Source organism: Podarcis erhardii (genome assembly GCF_964252035.2).
Source record: "Podarcis erhardii genome assembly, chromosome: 13".
Lineage (NCBI taxonomy): Eukaryota > Metazoa > Chordata > Lepidosauria > Squamata > Lacertidae > Podarcis > Podarcis erhardii.
In genome coordinates this window covers 36,507,320-36,520,014 of record NC_138502.1, presented here as the reverse complement: position 1 = coordinate 36,520,014, position 12,695 = coordinate 36,507,320, and the positions used below count along the sequence as shown (strand labels likewise).

The 12,695-nt window shown below is 49.1% G+C and overlaps 1 protein-coding gene across 3 annotated transcripts in view; it reads right to left on the bottom strand.

Annotated features, from left to right (window-relative positions):
* Positions 1 to 5,116: 5,116 nt before the first annotated feature.
* Positions 5,117 to 12,695, bottom strand: part of POLD1 (DNA polymerase delta 1, catalytic subunit) — a 38,375-nt gene continuing 30,796 nt past the window's right edge. For 2 of the 3 annotated variants that reach the window (XM_081837639.1, XM_081837641.1), the window contains exons 22-27: positions 11,100 to 11,202; positions 9,802 to 9,934; positions 8,660 to 8,773; positions 7,480 to 7,532; positions 6,324 to 6,421; positions 5,117 to 5,458 (exon numbers count right to left, since the gene is read on the bottom strand). In XM_081837639.1, the coding sequence (XP_081693765.1) occupies positions 5,362 to 5,458; positions 6,324 to 6,421; positions 7,480 to 7,532; positions 8,660 to 8,773; positions 9,802 to 9,934; positions 11,100 to 11,202 (598 nt within the window). In that variant the 3' untranslated portion in view covers positions 5,117 to 5,361. The other variant, XM_081837640.1, reaches the window with a different exon arrangement.

The following is a 12,695-nucleotide window of genomic DNA, read 5'->3' as shown; positions in this document are numbered from 1 at the left end:
AAGTGTGCTGCTGCATTCTGCACTGACTGCAGCTTCTGGATCAAGCATGAGGGGAGCCCCGCATAGAGCACATTGCAGTAATCCAGTCTTGAAGTAACCAATGCACGAAACTACTGTGGGAAGGCTTTTCAGGTCCAGGAACGGCTGTAGCTGCCAAACCAGCCACAGTTGGTAACAGGCACTTTTGGCCACTGAGGCTACCTGAGCTTCCAGCGACAAAGATGTGTTCAAAAGCACTTCCAAACTGCAAACCTGCTCCTTCAGGAGGAGTGCAGCACAATTCAACAGTGCTGGATTACCAAACAGGGAGAGTAGCCTATGGGCCTTTTAGGGCCCCCGAGACAATGGCTCAAAACAATATTGATTTGATCTTGAAATAAAATTGCAAAAATAAATATTTAAAAGAATTGAAATAAATATTTGAAATAAAATTTGCAAGACACCCGCCCCCCAAGATTTTGACTTCCTTGGGGCCTCCACAGGGTTTAATCCAGCACTGCCATCCAGGGTTGGCAACTGACCAATTGCTCGGACATGGGAGCTACTCACCCACAGTGCCAGGATTCAACCTTAGCTTGTTTTTCGCCATCCATTTCACCACTGCATCCAGGCAACAGCCTGGAGACTGCACAGCCTCTCCTCATTCGGATGTTATGGAGAAATAGAAGCAAGTGTTTCTTTTTGGTTTTCACGGCTTGTTGTTACCGTTGTTTAGTAATAATGCTGGTTGCTTTTTCAAACTGTTAGCCGCATTGAGACTTTTGGTAGGAAGACAGGGTAAATCTTTGTGGGGGAGGGGGGCAATTAACTTTAACTAACGAACTGTGCTTCTTTTAAAGAGTGAGGGTCTGGTGTGTGGTCAACTGACCCAATGCCACAAAAGTGACTTTGCATCAGCTGCCAAGGGGGCAGGGAAGCATAAAAGCTGAAATGTACTTGCATTTTCGGTCTTGTGTCATCCTGTGGGTTTCACATACAGTGGTACCTCTGGTTACGTACTTACTCCGTTCCGGAGGTCCAGTCTTAACTTGAAACTGTTCTTAACCTGAGGCACCACTTTAGCTAATGGGGCCTCCCACTGCTGCCGCGCCGCCAGAGCATGATTTCTGTTCTCATCCTGAAGCAAAGTTCTTAACCCGAGGTACTATTTCTGGGTTAGCGGAGTCTGTAACCTGAAGCGTATGTAACCAGAGGTACCACTGTACTGAACATGCCGGAAAGCAGAAAAATGCGAGGGTACTCTTGCTCACTAAGAGACAAAACTGTTAACCTGAGCCAAGGGTGAAAGGGGAACCCATGCCTAAGGTTAAAGCTTTACGCAACGAAGCAAGAAAGTTTACGTCGCCGCGAATCTGCTCTCTTTAAGTTGCTACTGGACTCGCAAAACCTTCTAATGGGTAGGCAAAGGAGCTTTGCAAAATTCACTGAGCACCACCAGTGATGAGTTCGGCTTCCACTGTGGAGGCAGCACAGAATCCCAGAATTGTAGAGGTGCAAGGATCATCTGCCGGGATCTGCAGCCGGCAATCTTGCCGTTATCAGCACCTTGCTCTGATCAACTGTGCTATCTAGTCCGAGTATGTGCCCGAATACCAGTTTCTGGAAACCGGAGAGAACCAATTGCACGGAGGATCTGCTTGTGGGATCTGTTCGGCCACTGCGAGAACAGGATACCGGACTAGATGGGCCGCTGGCCTGACCCAGCAGAGCTCTTCCCTTGTGGGTACAACCTGGCACCATTCTGCGCTCTCCCCACCTCATGAGAGATGCTCACATGAGCGGCTAGGGAGTCACGACTTGCGAAAGAATCTGGAAGATTGCTTATCTCCTTGAGACACCTTTCCTCATTATCTCCGCTGCCCTGACTCCTCCATCTGGATTGGGGGAGGGCCCTGACTCAATAGAGAATGGGGGGAAAGGGGGGGGAGAGAGCCTGCACCAGCCCCGATTTACTGCCTTCTTTAATCTCTCCCCTCCCCACTCCTTGCTCAAGTTTCTAACTAACTGGTGACATCTCATCTTCAAGGGAGTAGGGCAGGAAGATGTTACCACCAGCCGCCAGCTGCGGTCAGGCCAAATTATAAGGAAGGGTCAAAGGTCACTGCCGGAAGCCCTAGTTACTAGCTGAAGTGCGCAACATGGCATTTCGTCACATTTTTCATGCCCTGTGAAGCTGCCTTCCTCGCCACAACCCTGCAAGCCTGAGACCAGGTTGGTCCACCCATGAAGGACACCGGGTGACCTTGAGCCAGTTGCCAGCTCCCAGCCTGAACTACCTGGCAGGGGTGTGGAGGATTAAGCAGGCAGAGAACATCCCATGCATGCACCCCTAATTCCACGGCGGACCTGGGGGTCTCAAATTTCAGCGGCACCCTGTGTGACGCCAACATTTGGCGCCCGTCTCTCCTGCTCATTTTTTTTTTCTTTTTAGCAAAGGGAAGGAAACCTTTTATTTTCATTTATTCACTCTTCTGCTGCTGCTTTCTAAATAACAGAATTGCAGAGGTGGCAGGGACCGCGAGTCATCTAGTCCAGTGTTTCCCAACCTTGGGCCTCCAAATGTTTTTGGCCTACAACTCCCATCATCCCTAGCTAGCAAGACCAGTGGTCAGGGATGATGGGAATTGTAGTTCAAAAACAGCTGGAGGCCCAAGGTTGGGAAACACCGATCTAGTCCAACCTTCTGCATTGCAGGAATCTTTCGCCCAACACGGGGCTCAAACCTAGGACCCTGAGGTTAAGAATCTCATGCTCCACCGACTGAGCTACGCATTATGGTTGGGTGTCCCCGAGGCTCCACGGCCAGTGTGACCAAACCGGTAGTGCTCCCCTAAATCCGCCTCTGCCCGATTCTCTTGGAGGAAGGGTAGGATAAAAATTAATGATTTTACAGCTAGGAAATTGAAGCTGAGAGGAAGGCAACTGGGTGTGGGGAGGGGAGGACTGTAGGTCAGCAGCTGAAGACATACTTTGCTGACCTTTGGTCCTCCAGATGTTGCTCCCATCAGGCCTGGCCACTGGCTATGCTTGCTGGGGCTGATGAGAGTTGTTGTGTAGAAGCATCTGGAGGACCAAAGCTTCCCCACTCCCAAGTTAGAAGAACAGGGGAGCAGCAGGTACAATTGCCTGAGATCAGGACTGATATCCTCAGCTTCAGTATACAGTATTGGGCTAGAATAAACAGACTGACCTCGTAGAACAGAGCTTCTTCCTATCTTCTAACTTGCCCCAGAACGACAGGTCCTGGCTAAGCTGGGATTTGAAGCCTGGCATTCCTGCACGCTTAAAAACAAAAAAGCAACTCTCTAGCCACCTGAGTTAACTGCTTTTATTTGCGTTATTTTGGTCACACACTAAGGTTGACTGCAACCACCTGGTCACGGAGTGCAAGCGGGCAACACCATGCACTCAGCCGGCGCTAAATAAATGTCTAGGAGTAATTTATGGTCCTCCTTATCTCGTTTGGCGAATGACCGTGGCGGTGGAGGAGGGGATCATGAGAACTGGGATGTGCAGAACATGGCGAGGGCAATGCTATGTGCCATCTCAAAATGCCGTCAGGAGATTGCCTTTGATGCCCAAATTTCCATGTTTACCCCCCATCATATAATACAATAAAACTGCACGCACAAATCTGATTTCATCCTGCACAGGCATGGAAAGTGGGAGAGGGCCACTGGCAGAATCCGGGACCAGGGAGAAGAGTCGGTGGAAGAAGACTGGAAGAAATTTAAAGATTATCTGCAGAAATATTGTAAAATTATTGAAAGTTAAAATGATGTTGGATTGAAACGAAGCGGTTTTAGCAACAAGGTTAAAATGAATCTGTAAAAATAGATTGATAACAGATGGAAGTATAAAGTTATAAGGTGTTAAGATATTGGATTAAGATTAAAACAAAGAGGGAAAGGATTTGCTGAACTAAATAATGTGAATTGGAATACAGAAAAGGGAGGTGTGAGGGAGTCAGGGAAATAAGTAAAGGAAGTATAAGATAAAGAAAAGATGGATTTATTTTTAAGTGTTTTTTCTTTCTTCTTTTGTATTTTGAAATTTTTCCCATGCATTTTTGTATTTTTCTTATCTCGCTTTCCTTGTTATTTTTCTTTATTAACCTTTTTTGTTCTGTAAAACCTTAATAAATATTTTTTTTTTTAAAAAAAAAAAAGGAAAGTGGGAGAGGGCCATTGCCCTCTTGTTTTGCTTGTGGGCTTCTCACAAGTCTCTGACCGCTGTGGGAAACTAGATAGGTCTTTAGCATGATGCAGAAGGACCCCTTTTACGTTTGCTTGTTGAATGCATGCTGATCATAGAATTGTAGAGTCAGAGGGGACCACCAGGGTCATCTAGTCCAACCCCCTGCAATGCAGGAACCTTTTACTAATGTGAGGCTCAAACCCATGCCCCTCAGATTAAGAGTCTCAGGTACAGTTCTCCTAGGAATAAAACAAAAGCAAACCCCAAAACGTTAATGCAACACCTGGCAATAGAGGTCAGTGGTGCCACCTTTATAGCTTCCATATGGCAGGTGTTTCTTGAGCCTAGTGGTCCCTGCAGTCACCTGCTCCTAAAACCCATCTAATTACACAAAACAAATGAAATGCCGTGAAAATCCCTGAAACGAGACGTAATCGGCTATAGAGTTAAACTAAATAACGAAAATCAAAAAGTTTAAGGGAAAAAAGGAACCTAGAATTAAACAAAGACATAACGAGATGCCGGCTACAAAACTCATTTCACTGAACTAATCAACTTGAGGAAGATTTCTTTTATAACCGAATGGCTAATCCTTATTTTGATGAAATACTCATATATAAGAGATTTGTGGAAGACCTTTTCTTAGTATTTAGGAACATTAGTAATATATATTTTAAAAAAATTATATGGTGTCATAACATTCATCCTAATATTAAGTTTACAACTCACTTTCATAGCCAACAAATAACATCAGGGATTTTCACAGCACTTCATTTGTTTTGTGTAATTTTTTGGTTCCGAGACTGTCTTTTCCCCACTGGTTTCTATCCTAAAACACATCTGGCTTCTGCTATCCTTTAGTCCTCCTCCTGTAGAACTCAAGAGCAGCTCAGGTTACCCCACATAAGCCACTCGCATGTAGAAAAAAAGAAATCTTTATTGGTAGAAATTCATACAAAACGTAGCCCCCACAATCATCTCCAGGGAGCTTTCCTGATGGTATCGGCCGTTGATCCTGGCGACAAAAGCGATGCCCAGAGTAGAACTGGGCAAGGGGAGAGAGCAATGCTTTCCCCTGCAGCATAACCGGGCCTTGCTGCGCCTTTAAAAGGGAATAGTGGATGGTGGTGGGTTTCAGTCGGATGAACGGAAGGCAAAGAGGTATCACCATGTGGGAGGGCCAAAGCGTGAGATCAGCACTTCCTGGTCATCAAGGTCCTTCTGCACTTTCTTCCTCATGTAAAAGATGGGGCAGTCGCGGCTGAAAGGAGTTGGGAGAAAAATTTGTTCAGGGGTGGGAGTGACGGGGAGCAGACACTTCATTGGCAGCCTGCATTTAGGAGACTAACAGAAGAGCCTGCTGATGCTTGGAAACACTAGCGGGAAAAACTGGGTCTCCCCTGCAGGAAAAGGGGCCCAACAGAACCCAGAAATCTTGGCTCACATAATCGTTCCCTGTTTCTGTCAATTTGTATGAGGTGGTAGAATGGGCCGTACTGCTTCCGGCTGCAGGTTTGCGGGTGGGGCGGGGATCCTTGTTTTGGAGCGTTCCTCTCTAGAAATACTCTGCAAGGAAACTAGTGCGGCAGGAAGAAAACGCTGGGCTTGTCATCTATTTGCAAGGAAGTTGTGTTTTGGGGGGGGGAGTTTAAATGGAACATTCAGAAACGGTACCCTATTCATGCAGAAGAAAATGGTGCAGCCCACTCTGCCAACCTCAGGACTTGCTACCTGTACACACTAGACCATGGTGGCCGTTGTTTCCCGATTTACACACAAGTATGTCCCACTGGTATATCCAAGCAACCCCAGCTGATATCTCATGTGCTGGAGCAGAAGGCTCTATCTCTCTCTCTCTCTCTCTCTCTCTCTCTCTCTCCACACCCCTGGCCGCTGCCAGCATCTGACAGGTGTTATATTTATAAAGGTAATAAACATCTTCAGGAGTACCAGCACCCCGCTAGCTCTCTGCGGGAGCCATCTGTTTGCTGTTCTCAAACCGGCCTGATAAGCAGCTGTAAACACCCAGAGGTGGCGTAAAGTCATATTTTAGCCCATTATCCCGTGGGAACGGGCAAGAGCTGGTGGCTGCTCGGCAAAGGCGTGGTGAGCGGCCAGCCCCTCACCTGGTACACAGCACATCCTCGTGCAGGCTCCCTTGGCACCGCTGGCACTGCGTCCACAAGCGCGAGAACTTCTCCTCCAGAGAGCTCAGATGGGTCACCTGTGGGGAGAGAGGGAAGAGGCGGCGGGTGGCAGGACCAAGGCACTTGGCCCCAATTGTTCCTTGGCCTTTTCAAAACCATGCAGACTGCGGTTGTGGATCCTCACAATGTCTACAAGTAGTTCAGCATCATTTGTTGCAAGGTAGACTTAAGGCCACCCAGTGAGTTCATGGCAAAGTGAGCTTCAAACAGGAGATTTCCCAGGTCAGTCCACGGGCTACTACAGCAGGAAACCCCATTTCCTATCCACTTAAAATTCCCAGTGGCTTGTTTGCAGCTCCATTCCTCTCCCAGTGAAGGGAGGATTTTCCAAGGTACAAGTTTAATTCAGAGGCTTGTGCCTCAGTCCAGTATGCAGGCCACCTGGGCTCCTCCTAGGTTTTTGCTGGTGGAGTCCCTTGTGCTGGGCCTGGGGGGTAACCCGAGCGACGCGGTCCAGGTCCGGTCCCGAATCCAAGGGTTCCGCAAGGAGTCAGTCTGACAGGGCCAGGGCAGGACACGAGGCAGGAAACCAGGCAAGGTCAGGCACAGGGTCTCAGGCAGGTTCTAGCAAACAGCAATGTTGCTCCCGCAACCTGGGGTGGGGACCGACAGCCTCTTATCTTTGTCGGGGTAACGGCCGGTCCTGATCCCCTGGTGACTCACCTCCCTGTCTCACCCAAAGGCGAGCACTCCTCCTGCAAGTACTCAGGTCTCTCCTTCTCTCAGACCTTAGTCTCTGCAGCTCGGGAGATGTCAGTTGGGTTACTAGACCCAGAGGCTGCCTCAGCCTCTCCTGACCCAACTGGTAGTGGAGCAGCTGTAAGTGATGGCCCAGCTGAAGGCAACAAGGTAATCCCCGCATCTGGAGCCAGGGCAGGCTCAGGCCCCTGACTCGGCCCAGCTGGTGCTTGTTGCAGGGGAACCTGTGCAGAGTGGGGCTCTTCAGAATCAGGCCCCAGACTTGGTTGAGATGCCGCCTGTGGCAAAGGGTCCAGCGTGGATTGAGACTCCGCTGGGTCCAAGCCCGAGCCCCAGGCCATCACACCCACCCAACCCAGTGGGCTCTACCACTTACCTCCTTCTGGTAAAGCTCAGACTGGCGGCCCAGGCAAAACTTGCACACAGCGCCTGATGGAGGAAAGCACATCAGAAAGCCATTTTCCTTCCTATTCCATTTCCACTTTGGAGTTCCTTCCCCGCTGCCCCATTCCAAAGGAAAGCCACAATCAGGATGGAATGGCAAGGCAACCTGTTTACACTCCTGCTGAGACGATGAGGTGGAATGAATTTTTGCTCATGCTCATGCCCAGGACCTGACTGGCCTCCTCTGCCTTTTGCTGTGTCGGATTGATCTAAAGTTACTCATTCTGCCATCTCCTTGCTGCTAGGCACCTGCTTTCTAGTGCAACACGATCAAGTTTGCAGTCAGAGAAGGCTCTTGTCGCAAAAAACTTCTGTCTTTTTCTCTAGTGCATGTAAGACTTTTGGGAAATCTCTGGTAAGTGACCAGAAAGAACCCAGGAATGAATGAATGAATAAATAAATAAATAAATAAATAAATAAATAATAAATTTATTTATACCCCGCCCATCTGGCTGTGTTTTCCCAGCCACTCTGGGCGGCCCCCTACAGAATATTAAAAACACAATTAAACATCAAACATAAAAAACTTCCCTAAGCAGGGCTGCCTTCAGATGTCTTCTAAAAGTCAGACAGTTGTTTATTTCTTTGACATCTGGTGGGAGGGCGTTCCACAGGGAGGGCGCCACTACCAAGAAGGCCCTCTGCTCCCAGCCGTTCTCCAAACCGCCCACGAGAAATTACTCCCATCCCAGGGTATTCAGGCATCCTGGCAGAGCCCACCCCCTTTAACAGCGCCACGTATCTTCAAACAAACCCAGAAACTTGGTTTCAGATCCTCTCCCGCAACTTGCAAGTAGCCCCCCCCCCCTTCTGCAAACTTGAGAAAGAGGGAGAACAGGGAAGTAAGCAGAGGTGCCCAGAGGTCAGTGTGTGTGTGTGTGTGTGTGTGTGTGTGTGTGTGTGTACAGCAAGGTTTTCCTGCTGGTAACGAAAGCTCAGCAGAGGCACCGTTTTGTGACACACGCTCCACTCTGTGGCAAATTCCGGCAAAAGGAACTTGCAACATGCGCTGCTGGTTAGAGGCGCATGGTGGGGGAGGGGAGGGGACTTGTTTTTGACATAAGACTCTGCAAAGCAGAGGCCAGGAAAGACAGGCGGGGACAGGATCTCACCATGGTGGTTGAGCACAGCCCGGCAACCGATGCAGGTGCTCCGTTTAGTAGCAAACGCCATGAGCCCTCCGACTTTGGCTGTCAGGACTGTTTTGCAGCGAGTGTGTTCCCCCTCTGCAAAGGGAAGGAAATTAAGGGTCAAGCACGTATGCCACCTCCAATACACTGCAGCAGTGGGGAGGAGAGGATAAAGATCCGTATTCCAGCTGTCTCTTGCCCTGTCCATGGAAAGGGATTGGTACCCAGATTTCCCTGGCAGCACCTCCCGTAGAATAAGCCACCTGTTCCTGCATACTCATAGAATTGTACCCAGGGGTCATCTAGCCCAACGCCCAGCAATGCAGGAATCTCAGCTAAAGCATCCACGACAGATGGCCGCCCAAGCTCTGCTTAAAAAACTCCAAGGAAGGAGAGTCCACAACCTCCCGAGGGAGACCGCTCCACTGTCAAACAGCTCTTGCTGTCGTAGGAGGTTTTACCCCCTTTTCTGTGACTACGTGAAGGAGCACGAAAGCAGCAGAAGTGGGAGCAGGACTGGGTGGTGGAAAACATATAGCTTCCGCCAAAACAGACGAAGAAAGAGTCTGGGGTAAGAGTCTCTTTCCGAAAGATGGCCCATACTGCTATTTCCTACCAATCCATGGGGGTGGGGGTCAGGGTCAAGCATGGGAGACTCTTGTTTCTCTAGAACAGTGTTTCCCAAACTCTGGTCTCCCGCTGTTTTTGGACTACAACTCCCATCATCACTAGCTAGCAGGACCAGTGGTGAGGGATGATGGGAACTGTAGTCCAAAAACAGCTGGAGACCCACGTTTGGGAATTCCTGCTCGAGAAGGATAAGTTCCTGGTGGAGTAAAAAACATAACGGAAGAAGTAAATAAACAATCCCTCCTGAGAAGGCCTGTAGGGCTGCCTACTGAGATCACTTCCCTGCGGCGGTGAGACACTGCTTTGGAGTCCACCAAGTGCAAAGAGGGTGGACCAGACGCGGATACACAGTGCCAGGGGTTTGGTTATGGATGCCACCAAAATTAATCTCAATTTAGGATGAGAATGATTCAGGGGTCTGTAGGCTTTTTTGCAAGATCACGGGGTCTCTTCCTCTCTCTTCCCCAGAAAGCAGAGCCAGCGGCCACACTCACTCAGCAAGACGTTCTGCGCCTTGCCCTCTCCCAAGATGGGCTCGAAGATGCGCAAGAGGGGCTTGGCAAGCTGCTGCTCCAGGTAGTACTGCGTGTCAATGGGCAGGTTGTTCTCCAGCACGTAGATGGGATCCTGAAGAGAGAAACAGGGGAAAGGCATAAAAGCAGGGAAGATGTGAGTTTCGGGTTAGGAGTGCACCTTAGCACCCAGGACATACCCCTCTCTGCCTCTGCAGTCTTGTTGCCTAATCACCCTGGAAACCTGAAGGTAGGCAGTATGTATGGGGGTGTCTATGCACAGGCCATCATATGGGAAGTTCATGGTAGCAGCAGTCAGTCTGATTCAATCAGTGCCTAGAGGTTTTGTCCTTCCTTCCCCGGTTCAGCAGGGAGGAAGAGAGGATACGAAAGTGGTAGAAACAGACCTAGTTATGCACCCCCACCCACCCACCGATTAACTAACCCCAAACAAGATCCAGCGGAAGCATTAAAGCCAACCTAGTGAAAACTGGTGGGGAAGAGGGGCTCCAAAACTCACATCAGAAATGGCTTAGGAACGCCGGAAGCCGCCTTCTACAGTCAGGCCACTGGTCCATCCAGTTCAGTATTGCCTACAGTGATTGGCAGCAGCTCTGTGGGGTTTCCTAGCCCAATCTGGAGGTGCTGGGATTGAACCTGGCGCCTCGCAGGCCTGCAAAAGCAGGTGCTCTTATCACTGAGCTAAGGCTTCCTGAGCCCCACTTTGAGTTCCTGCTTCCAAAAACCTCTTCCTCCTTGAAGCCTAATGGTGAATGGCCATCTCCGCCCCCCGGCAAGTACAGTGGTGCCCCGCAAGACAAATGCCTCGCAAGACGGAAAACCCGCTAGACGAAAGGGTTTTCCGTTTTGGAGGTGCTTCGCAAAACGAATTTCCTATGGGCTTGCTTCGCAAGACGAAAATGTCTTGCGAGTTCCTGCGGGTTTTTTCCCCTCCCCCCCCTTTTTCTAAGCCGCTAAGCCGCTTATCTGCTTATCCGCTAAGCATATAAGCCGCTAAAAGCCCCTAAAAGCCACTAATAGCGCTAATCCGCTAAGCCGTCAATGGGCTTGTTTCGCAAGACGAAAAAACCGCTAGACGAAGAGACTCGTGGAACGGATTCTTTTCGTCTTGCGAGGCACCACTGTACTTTGCAGTGCTAGCGGTGCACATTTCAATGCAGCTTTGCACCTGAAGAAGCATACATGTACAAGCCTGAATCCCCCCCCCCCCCGAGATACTGGTCCCTATTGCCCATCACATCCCTCTCCCCATTACTCACTTCAGATTTCATGTAAGCTGCTACGCCTTTGGCAGCGCCGATAATGACGTACGGAACCCGGTCCCCCAGGTTGGGAGCGCTGCCGGGATCCCGCCGACGCATCCTAAGGGGAGAAGCCATGAGGAGGTGTCACATGATGAGCCAGACTGGAAGGTGGCGTGCCAGGATAGAACCAACCCCCAAGGATGTATTAAGCAGAAGGAGGCACTGGAGAGTGGGACTGAGGAATGTTTTCAGAGCCAGAAGGGATCTGGGGGTGCATGTGCGTGAGAGCAGCATGACTTTAAAAGCAGTAACTTTGTTTTATGCTTGATGCACAAAAATTGAAAACCGGGTCACCTCAAACACCAAAAGAATAGCTGGCAAAAATCTGGAGGGTAGCAAAGATGAATAAACACACAGAACTGATTGGAGTGAGAGATTATACAGTGGTACTTCAGGTTAAGAACTTAATTCGTTCTGGAGGTCCGTTCTTAACCTGAAACTGTTCTTAACCTGAAGCACCACTTTAGCTAATGGGCCCTCCTGCTGCTGCCACACTGCCGGAGCACGATTTCTGTTCTCATCCTGAAGCAAAGTTCTTAACCCGAGGTACTATTTCTGGGTTAGCGGAGTCTGTAACCTGAAGCGTATGTAACCTGAAGCATATGTAACCCGAGGTACCACTGTATACAACTTTTTATATGGTTTCATGTATTTTTGTTGTGAACTGCCCTGATGCTCTTGACATATTTTTATGAAATAGCGGTCTATGCATTTTTATAAATAAACTAAACTTAAAAAGAGAGAAATTTTTAATTATCTATGGAATCCTCCAACAGCATTTATGAAGAATAAATGTAAGTGCTGACAAATATAACAGCTTTTCTACGTGGCAAAACATGAATCTATATATATTAAAGGTATTTATAATGTGTACATATTCAGCATTCTGGTGTGATTACTGGACGTTTTTTGAGATTTAATAAAAGCTGACTTTATTGAAAATAGACGCATACAAAACAGGACGAGTCCCTCAAAAGGAGCTGGAAGAAGTTAAAACGCGAGATGCCGAAAAGCCCGACATGCGAGCCCAGGTGCGATAATAACGCTATTAACATATTTTCCAACAGCGGAGGCACCGCTGAGAAACATCTTGAAAAAGATGACAGTAAAGAACGTAGCATGAGGGAAAACTGGCACCAGCCCTGACCCGCAAAGGCGGCCTCACCGGGGACACTTTCACCACCCAAACTTTTGTTTGTCAAGAGGCAGCGAAGCAAAAGGAGCAGGTCTGTCACACCGGAACGTGTGCCTGTGCGAGGCAGATGAAGTGGCGGCAGTCAGACAGGAAGCCCAGAACAGGAGGGGTGGGCGTCGCAGAAGGTTCCACTTGCAGCTGCGCTGGCCATAACTATTTCTGCCCTTCCCTTCGGTCATGCCTCACCAGCCGCCCCACACCCACACACCTTTTCCGCTGTCCTGAGGGCAGACGGGCCTCGATAACTCAGGGGAAAGAAAGTCAAGGGGGAGGGAGGGGGAGGAAGAGGAGAGACAGAAGAAGAAGAAGAGGAGGAGGAGGAGGAGGAGTTTGGATTTGATATCCCGCTTTATCAC